At 44.7% G+C, this 21,710-nt stretch overlaps 1 protein-coding gene across 3 annotated transcripts; it reads left to right on the top strand.

The window, feature by feature from the left end:
• The first annotated feature begins 14,375 nt into the window (after positions 1-14,375).
• LOC148862814 (uncharacterized) lies at positions 14,376-21,710 on the top strand. Of its 3 annotated transcripts, none has more exons than XM_088977752.1 (6): positions 14,376-14,963; positions 16,818-17,009; positions 17,092-17,256; positions 19,237-19,359; positions 20,292-20,435; positions 20,934-21,710. In XM_088977752.1, the coding sequence occupies exons 2-6, from the start codon at positions 16,875-16,877 to the stop codon at positions 21,405-21,407; spliced, it is 1,041 nt and encodes a 346-aa protein (XP_088833878.1). In that variant the 5' UTR covers positions 14,376-14,963; positions 16,818-16,874; the 3' UTR covers positions 21,408-21,710. The 3 variants fall into 3 exon arrangements, with proteins under 3 accessions (XP_088833878.1, XP_088833879.1, XP_088833880.1); XM_088977753.1 differs by having other exon boundaries at positions 14,399-14,939; XM_088977754.1 differs by having other exon boundaries at positions 14,939-15,136.

Below are 21,710 nucleotides of genomic sequence, written 5' to 3'. Positions count from 1 at the left end.
ATGTGGTGGCGCGCGCTTAGTTCAAATTTCAAAAAAAGCGCACCGCTAGGAGACGTGACAGCGGGTCTTTTGATTTTGAAAAAAGCGCGCCACTGCCGTTTGGAAGGCGAGGAGACGTGTGCTGGCAGTTGTTAGTTACAGAAAGACGTGCACGGTGCATTGTCAGTTTTAGAAAGACGTGTGCCGGCGCATCGTCAGTTTCAAAAAAACATGCGCTGACGTTTCATCAATTTCAGAAAGACGTGCGCCAATCACGTCTCGGTCTCGGGGGATGTGCGGTTAGCGTGAATGCGGGCCGTCGGATTGGCTCTGATCTGCACTGTTGATTCTCGGTTATTGTGGGTATAAATAGTAGGGTACCCCGGTCGATTTGTCACTTCTGTGTTTTGCTTCTTGAGCTCGCGTCCAACTTTTCAGCTCGCGTCTAGGCCTTTTAGTTCGTGCCTAGGCTTGTTATTTCACCTTCAAGGTTTTTGCTTGTACCAGTTTCCGGAGCCTTCAAAACATTTTTCGGGTGAGTACTTTCCTGAATCCACCTTTTCTTCTCGATGTCTAGCTTAGATAGCTCATACGATTCTTCAAGTAGGTCTGATGTAGGTTATACAAACTGAGTCTCATCCCCCGATGGCCTTAGTGATCCTGAGGTGGAACTTGAGGAAGATTTCGAACCTGTAGGTCGAGCCGCTTCGGACAATTTGGCGTCTACCTCTCGTCGAGGTCGGATGCTAGACAAGTTTGGTCCTTCGACCATGACGCCTGAGGGGCTCCAATCTCTTATTATCTCTTCTAATTTGCTTGGGGGGTACGCCTATTTCATTCCTTCGGGTATCTTTCCTTGGGAACACTGTCCTGATGAGATGGTGATATTTTGGGAGCAGCTCGCTGCGGGGCTGCGATTGTCTTTCCACCCCCTTCTCGTCGAGATCATAAACCACTTCGGCATTACCGTTGGCCAGTTTCATCCGAACTCTATTCGGAACTTGGTGGGGACAACCTCCCTTTTTTGCGAATAGGGCTTCCCTCTTGGAGATATATTCTCCTCCATTTTGATGCTCAAGAAACAAGCGGGTTCTCTTCCGGAGGCAGGCGGGCGTATTACCTATCTCCTCGCCCGGGTTTTAAGCCTCTGCACGAACTTCCCAACAAGGTCTCGGCGTGGAAGTAGGAATACTTCGGGGTGCAAAGTCCACAAGGGTGGCCTTTTCAGACCGGGTGGGGGGAGGCCACCCCTGATTCTGGTGTCACTTTCGATAAAGAGACGGTGAAGGGCCTCTGGCAATGAGCACGACAAGGGTTAAAATGCCATCAGTACCTAACGGAGGCCAAGCTTATTACGGCCGGCTTGAGTTCGAGTAGGTTCCTTGCTCAGAGGTTTCTTGTTCGCTTTGTTCTTTCATTTTTTCTGATGCCGAACTCTTTTCTGTAGGTGTGATGGACACAGAGAGGACTTGCGGGGGCGCCTGTTCCAAGGCATGAAGAGGAGGAAGCGGGTTGCCAAGCGAACTCGTACCGAGCTGCCCTAGGATGAGGAGCCTCAAGTTCCACACCACACGTTGGAGGATCAGCCCAGGGAGCCCGAGGTGGCTCCTTCAATGCAGGATGCGGCAGGGGCCCCTTACGTCAATACCACTCACACGGGTGCTCCCGCCTACTCTAGTGCTCCTGTTTACTCTAGACCCTCGGGCTTGGGAGCTTAAGGGGAGTTCAGGAGCGTGCTGTCGCCGAACTACGCTCTTCATAAGAGTAGAGAGGCGACTTTCCCCGAGGAGATTGCGGCGTGGACCGATCTTCCCTTGAACCAGATCGCCTGTCGTGCCGTAACTCTTGCTATGGTGGTGAGTCAAATTTCTTGTCAGTCCTCTTTGTTTTCATACTTCTTTCGTTAATCACTTGTTCCTTTTGGTAGGTGAACTCTTCTATTCACGCCTTAGCGGCTCAGGTGGAGAGGAGCTCGAGGCAGGCGCGAGCTGCCGAAGAGGCTTTTCGTGCCACCGAGGCGAATACCCGAGCTATTGAGGTGGCCGCTCATGCTGCCGAAGAGGCTGCTTGCATTGCTATGGTCAGGCAGGCGATGTCTCACAGGGATGCCGAGGCCATGGGGTGGTCGTGAAGCATATGGCGGACCTGAGGCTGGAACTGCAGCATCAGGTCGAATATCTTCAGGAGGACATAAGGGAGAAAATGCAGATCTTTTCCCAAGGTATGAAAGATGCCAAGAAGAAGGTCGTTGATGACTACATCGCCTCGCCGCATTTTGACGATCTGATGGTGGATTCTTACAGAAGGGGATTCAAACTGAGTCGGTGGATGATCTGGAACACATACCCCAATCTCAATATTAGTGCCATATCCACTTCGCGTATAACTCAGGAGATGGCCAACGCTGCTGATGGCGAGCCGGATTCCGAGGGCAAGGCAGGACCTTCGGGTGTCGTTGAAGTACCTTCTGATGAGGAAGAAGTAGCTCCGGTCTTGTGAATATCTTTTTCTTTTTTTTTTCTTTTTTTTAATGTACACTTCCTTATCTTGCAATGGAATAGACAATCTTTTTGGTTAAGTGTTGTTCTTTTTCCCGAACTGATAATATGCCCGATCTGTTTCTTGCCCGGGTTATTGCACTCGCGCGACCTGTTTCAGTGTTTAATACTTAGTCTCCGCTTCGCCTTAGTCTTTTGGCTGACTTTTCTTTGCTTGCCTTTGTCGAGATTCTTCTTGTTAGCTCGGCATCCTAGCCCTTAGGCTCTTGTAGTGATTTCGTCCACTTCACTTGGCGGTTTATAGGTAGTATCGCCTTAACTTAACGATGTTCCACGCTCGGGGTACTTGTTTGTCTTCTAAGGTTTCGAGCTCGAATGCCCCCTGGAGCACTCTCTTTACTCTATAGGGCCCTTCCCAATTTGGTCCGAGTTTGCCCATGCCGGGTTCGGGCACCATAATCTTACGGAGAACCAGGTCGCTGACTCGAAAGCTTCACTTCTTTACTCTGGCGTTGTAGTACCGAGTTACCTGCTGCTGATAGGCCGCTATTCGGATGTGCGCGAGGTCTCTTACCTCGTCCAGTAGGTCGAGGTTGGTACATAACTCGTCTCCGTTTGTCTGATCGTCGTATACTTCTAGTCGCAGTGTAGGTACTTCTATTTCTGTTGGAATTACTGCTTCAATGTCGTAGGTGAGGTTGAAAGGGGTCTCTCCCATGGCGGTTTTTTTTGTAGTCCGGTGAGCCCATAAAACACTTGGTAGCTCGTCCACCCACAACCCTTTAGCTCGGTCTAGACGTGCCTTCAGTCCGCACAGGATGGCTCTATTCATTACTTTTGTCTGACTGTTTGCCTGCGGGTGCACGACTGATGTGAAGTTCTGACGAATTCCCATATTCTGGCACCATTCTTGGAACTTGATATCCTCGAACTGCTTGTCGTTGTTGGAGATCAGTACCCGAGGTAACCCGAAGCGACATACTATGTTCTTCCAAAAGAAGTTCTATATGTTTTGAGCTGTAACTGTTACCAGAGGTTCAGCTGCTATCCACTTTGTGAAGTAATCTATTGCCACCAGTAGGAACTTTCTCCCACCTGTTGCTAGCGGGAATGGCCCCAGGAGGTCGATGCCCCATTGTGCAAAGGGCCATGGGCTGGTGAGGTACTTGAGGTTGGAAGTAGGCTGATGGTGGATATTGGCGTGCTTCTGATACTTGTCGCATTTTCTAACGAGTTCGACGACTTCTGCCTTCATCGTTGGCCAGTAGTATCCTTATTGAAGTGCCTTTTGGACGAGTGCTTTGCCCCCTAAGTGTCCGCCGCTCAAACCTTCATGAGTGTCACGGAGTACGAGCTCGGCTTTGGCAGGTCGCAAGCAACGCAAGTCGGGGAGTGTGTAGGACCATCGGTACAACCGTTCGTCTATTATGACGTATTTGGCTGCCTGGCGCTGCACCCTCTTGGCTGCATTGCGGTCCGCAGGGAGGGTTCCATCTAGCAAGAAGCTCGCGAGTGGGTCAATCCAGCTCGGCTCTGCTTCAAGGACGGGAGTGACCTCCTCTGCCCCACCGAGAATGCTAGGCCGAGGTAAGTCCTCTATGTACACAGTTCTCATGGTGTTGTGACTTGTGCTGGCTAACCGGGACAAAGCGTCAGCCTCAATGTTCTCTGACCTCGGGATTTGCCTGATAAAGTGTGACTGAAAGTTGAGTAGGGCCTCTTTTACTTTAGCTAAGTATGCGATCATGGAGAGCTCGCGCGCTTCGGACTCACCCGTAACCTGGTTGACCACGAGCTGAGAATCGCTGCAGATGACTATGTGCTTTGCTCTTACCTTTTGCGCTAGGTTCAGCCCAGCTATCAGTGCCTCGTACTCTGCCTCGTTGTTGGATGCCGCGAACTCAAAGCGTAGTGCGTATTCTAATTTTGTGCCACCCGGGCCGCATAAGACTATTCCAGCCCCACTGCCCTACTGGTTCGAGGAGCCATCTACGTGAAGGATCTAGGGCTCCTCATCCCAGTTCACACTCGGCCTAACCAGGAGAGATGCCACACTGGCTGCTACTTCACGGGGTTCAGACTTTATTGGTTTGAGAGCTCCGGGTTCACCCGAACTGGGGATCTCAGGCTCAACTTGCTTGGGGGCTTCGAGGCTGAATGTGCACTCGACGATAAAATCTGCTAAGGCTTGGGCCTTAATGGCGGTCCGTGGTTTGTACTAGAGGTCGTACTCGCTGAGCTCAATGGCCCACTTCGTCAACCGATCGGAAACCTCGGGCTTGAGCAAGACTTGTCTCAGAGGTTTGTCAGTCAAGACGACGATGGTGTGAGCCTAGAAATACGGGTGGAGTTTTCAAGCTGAAATCACCAGTGCGTACGCTATTTTTTCTATCTGTGGGTTTCTCGTCTCTGCTCCCTGCAGAATTTTACTAACACAATAGACGGGTCGTTGGACTCTATCTTCTTCCTTTATTAGTATTGAACTGACCACCTCATCGCTCGTCGAGAGGTATAGTTCTAAGACTTTGCCCTCCTTGGGTCTGGCTAAGGTTGGCACACTGGCGAGATAGGTCTTTAGCTCGTCGAACGCGAGCTGACAATCTCGGGTCCATTTGAACCCTTTGCCTTTGTTTGCCTTGAAGAAAGGCAAACAGCAGTCTGCCGATTTGGACATGAAGTGGCTCAGAGCGGCTATGCAGCCGTTTAGCCTCTGAACCTCTTTTACTTTTCGGGGTGGTCTCATATTTAGGATGACCTTTATCTTGTCTGGGTTGGCCTCAATACCGCGCCGGTTGACAATGTACCCTAGAAACTTACCTGAGGTGACACCGAAGACACACTTGTTTGGGTTAAGTCTCATTCTATATTGACGCAGAATTTGGAAGGTAGAATCTAAGTCTTTTATTATTTCCTACGAGAACTGTGTTTTGACGACCATGTCGTCTACATAACATTCTATTTTCGTGCCAACTAAGGGCTGAAAAAGTTTATTTACAAGTCTTTGGAAGGTCGCCCCAGCATTCTTTAGTCTGAAGGGCATGACCTTGTAACAGTACAGGACGAACTTGGTTATGAAGCTGGTTTTTTTCTCGTCGGACTGGTCCATCTTGATTTGGTTCTAGCCTGAGTAGGCATCCAGGAAGCTTAGCAGTTCATGTCCCGAGGTCGCGTCTACTAGGCGGTCAATTCAGGGCAGGGGAAGCAGTCTTCTGGGCAAGCTCGGTTCAGGTCGGTGTAGTCGACGCACATGCACCACTTGTCGTTTGCTTTTTTCACTAGCACTGGGATGGCTACCCAGCTTGGGTAATGAACTTCCTTTATGAAGTCTGCTGCGAGGAGCTTTTCGACTTCTTCGTCGACCGCCCTCCAGCACTCCGGGGCTAAGTTGTGTTTCTTTTGTCTAATGGGTCTGACTACAGGGTCAGTGTTAAATTTGTGAGTTATAAGGCCAGGGTCAATACCGGGCATATTCGCCGCGGACCATGCAAAAATATCTAAATTTTGAAGTAAGAAACTCACCAGTTCAGTTCGTAGAGGCTCCTTGACGGAAGCAACGATCTGTAGCATTCACGTCGGATCTATAGCCGAGGTCGGGATCGCGACCGTTTCCTCAGTGGGTGAAGCTCGTTCCTCGCCCTGCTCCGTAGGCCGCTCTAGTTCGAGGTTGTCGGCTGCCTTGGTTTTTCCCTTTAGGGTGGCAACATAACATTTGCGGAACTCAAGCTGGTCGCCCCGCGCTACCCCCACAGCGAAGTTCGTGGTGAACTTCATTGCCAGATAGTAGGTGGAGACCACTGCTCGTAGAATATGCGTAATTGGCCACCCTATTATGGCGTTATATGGGGAGAGGGTCGCGACCACCATGACATCATGGTTGAGTCTTACCACACAAGGCCATGTGCCGACTTCCACGGGTACTGTTATCTTTCCCAGGGGCCTGTCTTCCTCTCCGCTGAAGCCCACTAGAGGAGTGTGCGCGGGCTTCAACTCACTTCTTTGCAACTGTAGTTGGTCGAACGCCGATTTGAAGAGGATGTCCGCCGAACTGCCTGAGTCCACAAGTACGCGCCGATCTGCTACTGGACTCGGGGGCATCTTTTTCATGCTCCCCTTGCCGACCTACTTTATTATTACTGTCATTATGTACAAAATTTCTCAAGTATCTGCGACGGATGAGTCCTTCTATCTCATCCCAGAGATTATTACATTGTTCAGTACTATGACCGTGATCTTTATGAAAACTATAGTACAGATTTTTATTTCTCTCGTTTGGATTACTCTTTAGGCGAGGTGGCCACTTTATGTATGGAGCGTCCTTGATCGTCATCAAGATCTCGGTCCGTCTTGTGTTCAACGGCATCTAATCCGTCCGAACTGCTAAGGGAGCTCGGAACGGCTGGCTTGGCTTTGCCTCTCGGGCCCGGCTTTTTCTGTCGCCTGGGTTGGAGGGCTCACCTTCTCTTTTTCTTTTCTCGACCCCGCCTTCGGTTCTTTGGTTGATTTCTTCCTCTGTACTCATGAACTTGTCCGCGAGTTTTAGGAAATCGGCCACAATTGCTGGCTAGCTGGCCACCATGTGCCATTTGAACTCTTTGTGCGTTACCCCTCTTTTGGCCACCGTGAGCTGTACCGCGGGGTCTAATCGCGGTATCTACAAACATGCTTCATTGAACCGCTTGATGTAGCTCAGGATGGATTCTCCTTCCCTATGGATTACCTCGAAAATACTTTCCTCGGTTCTGGGGCACCGCTTGCTGGTAACAAAGTGTGCGGTGAAGATCTGCACGAACTGGGCCCAACTTATTATTGACCCGAAAGCTAGGTTCCGATACCAGGTGCGGCCACCCCCTTGAAGGTGGTGGTGAAGGCCACGCACATGCAGGGCTCACTGGACCTATCGAGGTGCATTTGTGACTGGAATGCATCGACGTGGTCGTTGAGGTCAAATGACCCATCATACTTGTCCAGAGATGAAAGTTTGAAGTTTATGGGGACTGCCAGAAGTTCTGATGCGAGGGGGAAAGGAACTGAGAGAATTGGGATAGTTTTTACCTCTTCCGAGCTCGTCTCTTCCTTGCCTCTGAGCCCGAATAGGACACGGGTAGTAGTTCGGCGACTTCGCCGATGCCTTCTTTGAGCGGGCCTGGTGCTGGTGCTGCTGGCCTCCGTGTTGCCGAGCTCGATGGGCCCGAAATGTTGGTCTGATTCTAGGGCGCTGAACCGGTTCTCCGTGAGTGGGAACTCAGGCTTGGAGCGCCGAAGTGACTTTGTGGGCGAGGTTCTCGATCCACCTGCGGGCTGCGAGGCAGGTGTAATTTTTCTTTGCTTTCGGCTTGGGGATGAGGCCTGGCTATTGGGGGGTTCTGAAGTTAGGAAGCTTCTCCTCGGTGAGGGCGTCCACCTTGAGGAGAGGCCTTAACCGGCTACGAAATAGGGTGCCGGGGGGTAGCTGAGGGAACTGCTGCTGATAATGATGTTGGGATAGGTGGTGTAGTACCTGGTGTTGCTGGAGTTGGTGCTGCTGGAATTGTTGCATTTGGGCTTGCATTCCCCGCATGCATTGCATTAGGTCGTCTAGCTAGTCTGGCGGGTCGCCAGTGGGACAACAATTGGTTCAGCGAAGTTTGTTTCAATAGGGAGTTGAAGAGGGGTGTCAACAAAGGAAGGTTCAGGGGTGCCACTACTTGTGGCACATTCAAACTGGGGATCCCATCCACTGACAGAGGGATGGTGAATTGCCCAATGCACACCACGAGAACTTGGAGTTGCTCTCTGGTGGTGGTTGTTTCTATTCCACGTCCGGCATTGTTGGAGGAAGCCATGGGTGCTGGAGCTTTTTGGATGAGTAGGTAAGAGAGATTTAGAGGGAGACTTTTAGAAGCGTTCCCACATACGACGCCAATTGATGGAGCGTGATCCGACCGGTGTTAGCTGTCTATGATTTTGCCTCTGACTGGAGCAACGGGGAGCTTGAAACAGAGAAGACGAGGGAACTCCGGGGGGACCCTGTGAGATAACTCCGAAGCTCAAGTTAGTATTCTCTCAAAGGCAAAGTAAAGACTAGATGGCGCAAAGTTCACATACCTTGTTGGGGGTAGGGGGCCTTTTATAACCACTTCGCGCACTCACTCCGAGGCCTCTATCAGGTCGGGTATGATTATCTCTGTTTTTGCCTGTTCGGGTGTCATCCTTTCTGCTGGGACAGAACCGCCACTGCTCCTTGTCGGGGCCGTCTCTGTAACTGGAGATGGCAGTGGCAGGTGGCGGTGGCAGGTGGCCGTTTGAAGTGCGGTCATCAAGCGTTAGATCCCAAGTCAGTCGGGTGCACTACCCTTGGGTACGAACTTCCTCGGTGTCAGGTATTGTACGGTTTGTTCAGTTTGGCGTCCTGGAGGCGAAGTGCTGGAGTGGTGAGTGTGGTGAAGTGTTGAGTTCGGAGGTATGTCCTGTATTGCCATAGTGCAGGCCAGTTCGGTGAGGTGAGTCTCGAACTGCCATAAGGTGGGCCAGTTCGGTGAGGTGTGTCCCGAACTGCTATAAGGCAGGCCAGTTCGGTGAGGTGAGTCCCAAACTGCTAAGGCAGGCCAGTTCAGTGAGGTGTGTCCCGAACTGCTATAAGGCAGGCCAGTTCGGTGAGGTGAGTCCCGAACTGATATAAGGCAAGCCAGTTTGACGGGGTGTGTTCCGAACTGCCATAGAGTAGGCCAGTTCGGGTTTGACTTGGGGGCCCAAGGGAGAGTCTGGGTTCCCAGTAGCGAGTTCGGGCTACTGGTAGGGAGTTCGGACCGCTGGTTCCTCCCTTTGGTGCTCGCACCTTAGGCGTGCTGTTGTGTCGAGCTGTTGCCTTTGCCACGTGTTGCGTAATTACGAGGTCGGGCCAAATCTTCCTTCATCATAAAGGATAGTAGAGTTTGATTAGTAGGAAATCTAGGCTATCTATCTTCTTTAGCTAGTTGTTTCCTAGCCAAAATCGAAAGTCAAGTATATTCATTCTTCAATTGTGTCAATTAGTGTGAAGCATTTATCAAATCATAATTACATGTATGCCCTCTAAAAACGTCAAGATAAACGGTTAAATCTGTTCAATGAAAATTTTAGAAATCAAAACCTTTATTCATACTTTTATAAGTAGTATAAATATACATTGGGAGTCATCAAGCTTTGCAAATCGGTGGTCTCAAATCCTCAATATACACAATCATGTGGCATTATCAAAAAGCTCGGTGTAAATTAATTATGGAATAAGTTTTCTTTCAATCCCCTTTCCGTACCAGTGGCTGTCCAAACTCAAATTTCTGAGGGAGAATGACCAATCAGCCTAAATCAGAATTTTATAACCCTAAATATAGGGGAAATGCATCTTGACCATCAATTTATGTCAAATTCGGACAGGATGTGGTTTATAGGGGGGCTGGAATTCAGAATTCTGCATGGTGTGTATCCGTATTTGTCCGAATTTCTGAATTGACACACTTTAAAGAGGAGCAGAGAAGATTACCTCTCCAACTCATTGATCACCAACAGCCCAGTTCCACTCATTGGCATGCACCTCTTCATCATATCATTAAAATTAATGTTGATGGAGCAGTTGGGCCTCAGAATTCTGGAGGCCAAAGCTCATTGATCACCAGCCCACTTCCACGCTTTATTTGTCTTCCACTTATTGATTCGGAAGTTATGGAGGCCAAAGCTCCTGGGCTATGTTTGGTTTGAAGGAATAGGTAGAGAAAAAAAAGGAAAGTCTGGAAAACCTGTGCAGACCTTGTATAAATTTTCTTATCTTTCTCTTCCTTTCCTTATCTTTTCTTTCAAACCAAACACAGCTTTAGAGTGGGATTACAGAGGGCCAAAGATTTCTTTCTTTCTCATATTATCCTTGAAAGAGACGCACAAAAGATTGTGTCTTCCTTGTCGGACCCTCTCATTGAAGCTCTTTGACGATTGTATACCATCATCGCAGATTGTAAGGAACTTTTATGCTCTTTTACTCATCTCTTGTCTCCTTTATCCATTGTAGATGTAGAGGCAATTGTGTGGCCCATACTTTAACCAAAGTGGAACGTAACATCTCTACATCTTTGGTTTCGTCTACACCTCCTGAATTTGCAAGTATATAAAAGGTTCGTTGTAGACCCCACTATTAAGACACAAAGGCGGCTTACATGGTACCTCATTGCCACCATGTCATTGATCAACTGATCATTCTAGCGTGGCCCAGCCCGCAAATTTTCAGGCCTGGGCAGGTATATTAACCCGACCTGGACCCAGCTCATTATCACTCCATGGAGAGAAAGAGAGCTATTTTGGCTGTCATTTGATAACAATTGAAGTGGGTGAACTGTGAACTGATTTACTTGAGACACATTTGCTGAAAGAATTGGAAATTCAGTTATTAGCTGAACGTTATGGACTTATGGTTGTATATCAGACTGTGGAACCAATTAGGGGTCTTAGTGGACCGGTTTTGGGTTGGATCTCATATAAATCAAAATCAATTTGGACGGACCAATAAGACATGTTGAATTGGACCCGTTCAGACTTAATTGCTCAAAGTATTTATTGGATTGGATTGGATCTGATCCATTCTCAATGCATTGGATCAGATTGAAGCAACATCTACTTCTTTGATAGAAGATAAAAATGCATCTGTCAACCGATCAGGTTTGATATGGAACCAATGTAAATTAAAATCAATTTGAACAGACTAGATGGTTCAGATATTGAATTGGATTGGTGCAAAACGGTTCAGAGTATTCATCAGGTTGAATTGGCCCTAGTCCATCTGTAATGGATTCATTGGACCAAATCTAGTCTAATTAACACCCTTTGAACCAATTATAATGCCTGCATGGAGAAATATCATTAACCAGCCATTGCATTCAGCTAATCCAACCTCCTTTGGGAGGGATGAGCTGAAGATTCAAGTAAGCTAGCTGGTTTAATTGCTTTGAAGCACTACCCAACAGGCCAGCCTGCCCGCCTTCCCTAATTCCTTTTTCGTTGGTCTATTGATTGTAACGTCCGCTGCGTTTGAAAATGATGCAAATGGAGTGTAAATCCCAGTTCAGGGTAAATTTGCATTATGTCTGTGTTTGACAATATTACATTTGTGCATTGACAAATGACAAAAAAACATATTTTCCAATACATATTTACATTGATAATAAGATGTAAAAGTACATCAATAAAAAAGAAGTAAATTTGTATTCAAGTGGGATTTTGACAAAAGAAGGTATATGCTTTATTGGAATTCGTGTTTGCATCCATTACGGTTAAAAAAAGTGAACTGAAAAATTGGTTAACTGAACTAGTCAGTTTGGTATTTTTAAAAACCAAAGGTATCGGTTCGGTTTCAATTAACCAATATAGAAAACTGGCAATTAACCAAACCGAACGGTATATATATATATATATATATTTATATATTATAAATTAATAAATATGTATTATATATACATATATATTTATAATATATGATATATTATTTATTATTTAAAATAATATTTTATATATTTATACTTTTTATTATATATTTATATATATTTTTCTAATATATATTGTAAAAATTAAAAAACCAAAAATCAATGAACCAAGTCGATGGTTAACTGAATCGGTCAATCGATAAACCGATAGGTTTTGGTTCGGTTACCGTTACCGGTTTTTCAAAAGCCAGTACTACCAGTTCGGTTACAAAAAATGCCCCATCAAACCGTAGGCATCCTATCTACATATTTACATTCACACTTATTTGTATCATTTCCAAACACAATCGTAAGTATGTAACTATTCTTTTGCCCCCATTTATATTAAGAGCCATTTGGGAGGGTTTCTAAATCGGAGATTGATGAGGGCAGATTTGTCCCTCCAGTAAAATTGTGACACGTGGCACCTCGTGACAACTAGGAAAACACCCAGCCAACAAACTTATGAAGTTGGTGACCCACCTGGGCACCAGTCTGGCCGGCATGGCGCGACCTGAGCGCGGCCTAACGCGCACCTGCGCGACCTACGCGTGGCACACGCGACCTGCGCGGCGCGCGCGCACCTGCGCGAACTGCGCCTAGCGCATGATCCGGCCAGGCGCCAGCTTGACGACCTGATCTAGACACTTACCTACCGACTGACACAGGCGCCAGCTTGATGACCTGATCTAGGCACTGACCCGCCGACTGACACAGGCGCCGACCTGACGACCTGGCCTAGACACTAACCCGCCGACTGACGCAGGCACCCCTTTGACAACCCGGCCCAGGCGCCGACCTGGCCGCCTGACACAAGCACCAGCCCGACGACCTCGAGGAGTTCACCACCGTACCCCGGTTCTAACAGGATGCGATGAGTCTTACCGTTTGGAGGCTTTTCACCCACCTAACCCACGAGGACTCCGGTATATAAAGACCTCACCCCCCAAAGGGGAGGAAGAGGAAAAAGGGAGGGAAGTAACCCTGCTCTCTAGCTCTCTCATATTATCTTCAAAGCTCTCTACAATAAGAGTGCTAACTTAAGCATCAGAGAGCCCCCACCGGGAAAGTACCCCCGGGACCTCTGATTCAGTTCTTGCAGGTCCTTCAGCTCCCGCCGCCTACAAAGAGGAGGAAAAGATGCAGTTCTCGGAAGCCCCTCAGCTCCCCCCACCTACAAGGAGGAGGAAGAGATGGAGTTCTCGTAGGTCCCTCAGCTCCCCCCACCTACAAGGAGGAGGAAGAGATGGAGTTCTCGGAGGTCCCTCAGCTCCCGCCACCTACAAGGAGGAGGAAAAAATGGAGTTCTCGGAGGTCCCTTAGCTCCCGCCACCTACAAAGAGGAGGAAAAGATGGAGTTCTCGCAGGTCTCTCAGCTCCCGCCACCTACAAAGAGGTGGAAAAGATGAAGTTCTCGCAGGTCCCTCATCTCCCACAACCTACAAAGGAAAGAAGACCACCTCATGCTGAGGGCAGTCGGATTGCGCCGCACTAGGGAGCTCCAACATTCTCTAAGGCATCGGCCGCCTAGTAGGGAGTTCGCCAGGCAGTTCGCCCCCAGGTAGTTCGTCCTCAGGCAGTTCGCCACCAGGGAGTTCGCCACCAGGGAGTTCGCCACCAGGTAGTTCGCCACCAAGGCAGTTCGCCCCAGGTAGTTCGCCACCAAGGCAGTTGGCCCAGGCAGTTCGCCCCCAGGCAATTCGCCACCAGGGAGTTCGCCACCAGGCAGTTCGCCACCAAGGTAGTTCGCCCCCAGGCAGTTCGCCACCAAGGCAGTTCACCCCCAGGCAGTTCGCCACCAGGCAGTTCACCACAAAGGCAGTTCGCCCCCAGGCAATTCGCCACAAAGGCAGTTCGCCACCAAGCAGTTAGTCACCAAGCAGTTCTCCCCCAGGGAGTTCGCCACCAAGTAGCTCGTCACTAAGGCACGCCACCACCAGGTCGAATAACGAGGTACTTTGCCAAAAAATTTTACATCACAAAACATTGGTACGTGGCCGAAAACGGTTACATCAGAGATGAATTAGGTTAATTGAACTGTGGTTTAGGGATGGCAATTTTCTTCTTGAAACCGGGGCTCCACCTCGTTTTGCCCTGAACGGGGCAGGTTTTCCCCGACCCTAAACGGGGATGAGGCAGGGATGGGAAATACTTTTTCCCCAAACCAAGGACAAGGCGGGGATGGATTTTGTATATAATTCTCCAAACCTACCCCGAACCCAAAGGTAAAATTAGTAAAATATCTCTAGGTTTAATATTGACTTTTTAAAATATCTCTAAGTTTTTCCTAAATTTTTAAAATCTTAAAATCCCATAATTCCATTTTCAAAATACCCCTAAAATATTATGATTCAATTCCTAAGATACCCCTAAATTCTTATATTATATGTATAAATTATTCACAAAATAAATAAATTTTAAGAAATTGTATTAAAATAGAAACCATCTCCAATAGAGAATGGATGCCGCACTCCAAACCTGCCCCGCCACTAGGTACGGGGCAGGGAAGGGGTAAAGCATCTTGACTTCGGGGCGGGGACGGGGAGGGGTGCCCCGCTCCTTATCCGCCCCCGTTGCCATTCCTACTGCGGTTTTTGACTTGAGCTCCTACGGACAAGCTACACGGAGATACATTGGAGATGAGATGAGATGAGATTAACCGTTTTCATGGTAGAGTGTCATGTGTAAGAAACTCTCAAACAGCCTAGGCTGTTTTTTCTAAACAGCCAGTCTTTCCAAAGCCAGCCACTGCACATTACCTCTGAAACGGAGTCTGCGTCAAATGTCCAAAGCACGTGTATACATATCTATGGACCGCGTTGCACTGATGTCTCAATCACGTTTTTTCTTCTTCTTTTCTAATTGCTTACAAGTTGGAAACGAAGAAAGGCATCGAAGAAAAGACGAAGAAAAATAGAGATTTTTTGAAACAAATTTCGGTTTCAGATTGATAGGGGTTACTGCTACGATAAACTGAACAACCTCTGCCTTCATATTCTCGGTATCTCAAAAATCTGATTCCTTTGTAAGTAAATTGCTCTGTTGTATACATGTCATAGCAGAATCCCACCCCCCTTTTCCTTAGTCCTTTTAATTCTGTTTTTTTCTTCTATTCTCTGGAGCTCGGTTAGGGGGGGGGGGGGGAGGGGATTTAAAGGTTCTGAAATTTCCACTATCACTCTTGGTTTCAGTTACGCTGTAAGTCTGTTCAAGTTGCATTTGTTTGGGCTTAATTTGGTGTTTTTTCTCTGAAAAAAAATGCTGTTTTTTTTCCTAGTGAGTTCTTCTTAGTTTTATGATCTGGTATGCAATTTTAGCTTTGAATCTTAGCCATTGTTCACGGGCAGGGCCTATGATTTGTGTTTCTTATCGAGCTTCTTGGTTTTTTCAAATGGGCCTTCCTCGGGCTTGTGATTTGCGACATAATTTGGTTGATCGGAGTGCTTTGGTTCTGAGCACCAAACTGGCAAGATTTTCTTTTGTTTTTGGTAGCTCTCGGAATCAATTTGGTATATTTGGTACATTTTAATATAATAATGTTGTTCTCTCAGTTTTTGTTGATTACTGGTTCAATTTGATGCAGTATGATAGTGGTAAATCTCGGGTTTAGTTTAAAATTTGAGGATTCTTGTTGTCTTTTTACTGCAAATTATGCCCCACATTTTTTATGCTTCTTGTCTGCAGTAGCATACAATTTTTTTCTATTTTTGGTTAATAAATAGATAAGTAGGAAAGAAAGGTTTGGTATGGTTGGAAACTTCATATTCTTAGTTTGGAGAAAGAATTAAGTATCTAGATCTTTGTTAACTGTGTACAAGGACTGACGATATCACCTAATGGGCTACTCATGGATGGAATTCATATATAGAACTTTTAGGTAAGGGAAAATTTATGATGCCAGAAAGACATCGTACCAGAAGGGCTTTGACCAATCAACCCCCTCCCAGTGAATTTTGATAAATACCACCTGATTGGTTTCCACTTTCATGATACCGGTTCATTGGTTACAAGTTTTTCCGATATCATAATTGAACCCTTTAGGTGAACCAAAATCTACATCATCATCAAAGCCTTGCCACTACATAACTCCTGTTTCACCATTTCATTTTGTTCAGTGCCATATCCATCGTCAAATTATGGGTGCTTAAATCATTTCTTACTACTTCCACGCAAGTCCTTTTTGGTCTGCCCCTAGTTCTTTTCGCTCCTTCAACTTGTAACCGATCACTAAATCAAAATCTACTTAATAAAGAAAAAAAAAGAAAGTAAAAGCATAGTCGCAGATAAGTGTAAGAAAACATATAAAAGGACATGGAGAAGGATAAGATAGTAAAGAAATGATTTGCAGTTGTGTGCTTTAATGGAAGAAAGGAATCTGTGCAGCTGACCCTCAATAAGTAGGCTAGGGTATATCAGAGGAGTTTTGGTATTTATTTCCTAAAAGATGCCACCATTGGCTATCTGATAAATCTCTTATTTGTCATACATGAGAGTTGGGTTCTAATCCATCTTCACCCTTATTTCCACTTTCTGCCAACAACTAACCACTGACTACTGCATACTAAAGGATAAAGAAGAATACTAAAAACAGAAAGAAAAAAGAACAAAAAAAAAACTATGATTGCCTAGATTTTTATGTTCTCCCCTTATATATATGCCTAGAGATGCAACTATTTCTTCGACTCATTAACTAGAAGAAATAGTCCTTCATATGTTGTTTCTTATACTTCATACTTTTTTTCTTTGTTTCTTTTTCCTTTCTTTTGTCTATTTTATATTTTCGTTTTCTTTTTTTTTTTTTTGGGGGGGGGGGGTTATGACTTTGGAAAAATTCTTAATGATTAAAAGTGAAAGTAGTTAATTGTGCTTATATTTGCAGGAAAAGCATAAAATCAGTTTGTTTCCAAAATAAAATTTGGAATCAATCCAAGCTTTAATGGACCACAACAAGGTGACCAGGATAAGCCTGGATATTCACAACAAGAAACAAAATGGGAAACTGAAAGTCTTCAAGCCAGAATTTCCCAATTTCTTGGTGCAGATTCCTCAGAAGCTTCAAAATTGTTTAAAGGTCAGCCAGTTCTGTCAACCTCATCAGAAATAATTATTTTCTAGCTGTTGATTAGAGGGGATTTCTTTTATGCTGGTTGTAGATGCATCTCAAGAAGAATGTGAAATCTGAGGAGGAAGCAGATTTTCTAAGTTCTGGTGTACAGAAGGACCCAGAGTCATATGCTGCTTTGAACATCAACTTGGAGAAGCAACTGCAGGCTTGGAAAGAAAATCCAACTTGGGTTGATCAACCTCCACATTTAAAGGTACAAAAGAATTAAGTTGAGGAATTTTCTCAAGAAAACAATTCAGGAAAGTGAAAGGTTGATTTTTCTCTCTTTTGCTTTTCCATGATAGAACCTGATGCTGATTTATTTTATTTATTGTTCTTCCTTAAATAAGTTTAAATGAAAAGCTCTTTTTCCTTCTTTCTTTCTTTTCTTCTGTTCTCTTATTGGAATCTATTTCTGGTTTGGGCTAATTACTTAAATCTACCTTGTTAAAGCATTTAACCATTAAGATTTGTGGAAAAAATTAAAGGACAAAAATGTTCTGAACTGTTCTTTTAATTTTCAAACACACACTTGATTCTAGAAACTAAGTGCTTTTGTTAAAGGACATGCATCGCCCACTCCTCTATCAGGTTTGCTACCTGATTTGGGGCAGTAACCCAGGAAAGACTCCAAAGACGTTAAAGGTGGGATGAAAAAACAAGGATCAACGTAATTCTAGTAAAATGTAGTGGATTTGTGAAGTATTTAGCGGAAAAAACAGCTAATGTGGTAAAAAGATAGTTGGAGTAAAGATTATTTTTTTTCCCAGTGGCAAAAGAAAATGGAAAATGTGCAGCAGATCTGACCATTTAGAGATAGTCTAGGGCAGTCCAGTGTGTGAGGCTCCCGCCAATGCAGGGTCTGGGGAGGGACAGATGTACGCAACCTTAACCCTGCACATACAGATATGCTGTTTCCAATGTTCAGAGATGGTCTGACTGGAATAATTAAATAAAAGGGTCCCGGGTGAATGCAAAAGATGGACATATCTAAGTGCACTGTTAAGAGAGATTCATAAATGAATATGCAACCCTGGATACTGTTTTTTAAGATCAAGTTCAATAAATTGAAAATGGATGAAAGAAAATTTCAACAATCGGAGATGCACAGATTTTCAATAATCATTGTCTGTGAGTAGAGTTGAAGACTTTGAAGAGACAGAGCTGAGGTGAATCTGAAGGGTGTTGTAACTGCAGTTAGTTGGAAAGAGAGAAGGTGGGCCAGTTTTGACTTTTGAGAGGAAAAGGATGAATAAGTTTTGGCCATGGAGGTTTGGGTTTCACATTTTGAAGAAGAAGAAGAAGCGTATTATCAACCATGGAGGGGTAAAACTGGAATGATGATAAAATATAATATCACATGTGAACGGTCCTAAAAGTTTTACTAATGAAGGGCCTAGTTGTGTCAAGTGGTGGCATGGTGCCATTTAACTAGGTATATTTACGTAGTTTTGGAAACCACAGAATATATTTTAAGTAGTTTAGTCAAACCACAGGATTTGTTTAAGTAATTAACCCATTTAGTATTCTTCTTTGAATTAGTATAAATGTGAGTTCAACTATATCTTCAAAGTATGGATTAAGGCTCAGTTTGGAAGGAATACAAAAAATACAAATATGTACAGTGCAAATACATACAAAATACAAGGTTTTGCGCTCTACATATTTGCATTTGTACTCCTTCTGTATTATTTTGTAAGTATTTGCACAGTACATATTTGTATTTGTACTTCTACCAAACTGAGCCTAAGTTTCAGTTTGGGAAGAGTGCAAATACAAATATGTAGAATGCAAGCAAATACAAGGTTTTGCACTGTACATATTTGTATTTGCACTCTCCCTAAACTGAGCCTAAGAGATTTCTATTGGCTGAAAACTGACTATTATAGGTGAATTTTGATGTTTAACCACTGAACCTCTTGGTGCTCTTCTAAATGCTCCAAAAGAAAGCCCATGTACAACATGGTTAAGATAATCACAGAGTTAGTCACAGTAGCCCCATGGATTACGTCCACTCCCTTGCATATGCTTCCTGTGCTTAACTAATCTGTGATACATCCTCACAATGAACCCTAACATTTTCTCAAATTCCTCTTTGGGTTGATATTACTTATCCAGTTATTTGATTTGAAAGACAGAAACATAAAGCTGCTTTCATTCAGGAAGAAAGGAATCTGATGTTGATTCTTGGCAGGTAAGCGTACCAAAAGGTTCTCTTTGCAACCTTGATGTAAAATTCAATGTTGGCTTGCCCCCAGATGCAATATACAATATTGTTATTGATCCGGACAATAAAAGAGTCTTCAAAAATATCAAGGTAACCAATATCTTCATATTCCAATATTGATTTTGACATTGTCTTCATGCTTGGATAAAAATTAAAATTTTATTATACAGAGAATATGTATTTGTGTGTTGAACTCAACTCAACTTGGACATAATCCCGACTATTCGGAGTTGGCTATATACATGTGTAGGTGGGGCAGGGGTATTCCAACTTCTGTTCTAAGGAACACTGTGCATTGTTTTTTAAGGGGAAATGATTGTACAGCCACATCACATATATTTGGGAATAATGAAAACATTATATGTATACACTGTTAGAGAGACTATTCATCCATGAGGGGAAATGATTGCAAGAGTCAAAGACTGGGAGTTTACATCACATTTCAAAAATCAGGTTTCCTCACTAAATGGCTAAATGCTTTGACTACGACAGGTTGGTGATGATGAACTGAGAGAAGAAACCTTCTTCAATTAATTTTTTTTTTCCATAGTTAAATAAATTTAAAAAGACATCTTAGTGCGCACACAACACACATGAATGCCCAGATGCAAAGACACTGATGGTGATATGAATGTGCATTCCTGTTAGATGCGTTCTTCGTGTGTTATATATGCAAAAGCATTTTCTTTCCTCATGCTGTTTTTCTCTTGCATTTGACACCTATTATTGCGTTTTTTTCCTCTGTTTGGATAGTCTATCTTTCTAATAGTCATATGCTTTTAGTATCAGAAATGAGCATTTTATCCTTGATGAATTTAAGCTCAGTTTGGAAGGAGTAAAAATACAAATATGTAGAGTGCAAATACATACAAAAAAGTACAAAATACAAGGTTTTGCACTCTACATATTTGTATTTGTACTCCTTCCAAACTCCGCCTTATATACATCATTTATTGATGTATTAGAAAGACTAGAAAGGAATTTCCACTTCCCATCCTAACAAAAGCTCATCCCTTTATCAGGAAGTTATATCCAGGAGAGTCTTGGTTGATGAAGGCTTAAGACAGGTGGTTGAGGTGGAACAAGCGGCTTTGTGGAAGTTTCTTTGGTGGTCGGGGACCATTTCAGTTCATGTTATCGTGGATCAGAATAGAAAAGATCACTCGGTAAGAAAAGCTGTAGTTTCCTTTATAATTGATACTTTTTAGTAGTCCTCCCCCCGCCCTCACCTCATCCATTTGGTTCACTTCAGTGTGAACCAACTGAATAGTCCACACCAACCTACAGTGAGTGTCATGTTGTGCTGACTGTTTGCACTAAAGTTTTTCCTCCCTAACCTGGTTTCTCTCAAAATCACCACTTTCACTTTTCATGACTAAGCTGACGAGGCTTAGAGATGACCACTGCCCCTTAAGTTTGAAAATGCATCAACCTGGAAAGAGTGGATGTTACTTGTCGATTTCAGATGGACTATAAGGTAAATTGAGCTCTACAAATTGCTAGTGGATAAACCTTAGTCCACTAGAGTTACCCATATGATCATTGGTTCCAGATTTTCGGTGTGCACAACCACATATATTCAGAGAAAGTGGTTATAGAATCCCCATTAAATGGCTACAAGACAAACACTGTACATCATCCTTAAGAAGCTGCTAATTTTTCAGGTGAAGTTCAAGCAAGGGAAGACGGGATTTATGAAAAGGTTCGAGGGCTGCTGGACATTACAGCCCCTATTGGTTGATGAAAAATCCTGCTTTCCTTTCAAGCCCAAAACTTTGGCGGAGTACAACTCATGTACTGGAGGCAAAGGAAGAGTTGGGTCAATTGTGAGCTTAGAGCAGTTAGTCCAGCCATCTCTTGTTCCTCCTCCACCAATTTCTTGGTATTTACGAGGTATCACTGCAAGGACCACAGAGATGTTGATAACCGATCTGCAAGAAGAGGCTGCTAGAATTAGGGGAGATCCTGACAAGGCAAAGTGTAGTCAACAAGTAGATTTTTCCCCAGCTGCAACTGATCTGCATACTGTGGATGCACTGCGAGATGTCAAAGAAAGATGGGCCTGGCGAAGGAGACATGCAAAACGTCACAAGAGCTGTCTAAGGTCGCCATTGTTAACTGAGCCATCTACTTTGTGAACAATTTATATTAATGAATTCTCTCCCCAGACCCTGCATTGGCGGGAGCTTCGGGCATTGGGCAAATGCCTGCCCCGGATAGTATTATGTATATTATCATCCATGGAGTATGAGGATTCGTGTAGGAGACTCCCAAATATTTGGGGTTTAAGCTTGAGCTGAGATGAATTATCTTTGGAGAATAGGTCAAAGAATATGGTGAAAGTTAGACCATTCCATGATAAGGTTGTGTTTATGTTGGAATTGCTACTTGGTGATTTTACGGCTTCTTTTCCATGTGGCAAATGTTCCACTTTAACCTTA

Source organism: Nelumbo lutea, chromosome 3 (genome assembly GCF_056320005.1).
Source record: "Nelumbo lutea isolate HS-2025 chromosome 3, American lotus-T2T, whole genome shotgun sequence".
Classification (NCBI taxonomy): Eukaryota; Viridiplantae; Streptophyta; class Magnoliopsida; order Proteales; family Nelumbonaceae; genus Nelumbo; species Nelumbo lutea.
This window is presented reverse-complemented; position numbering and strand designations above follow the sequence as displayed.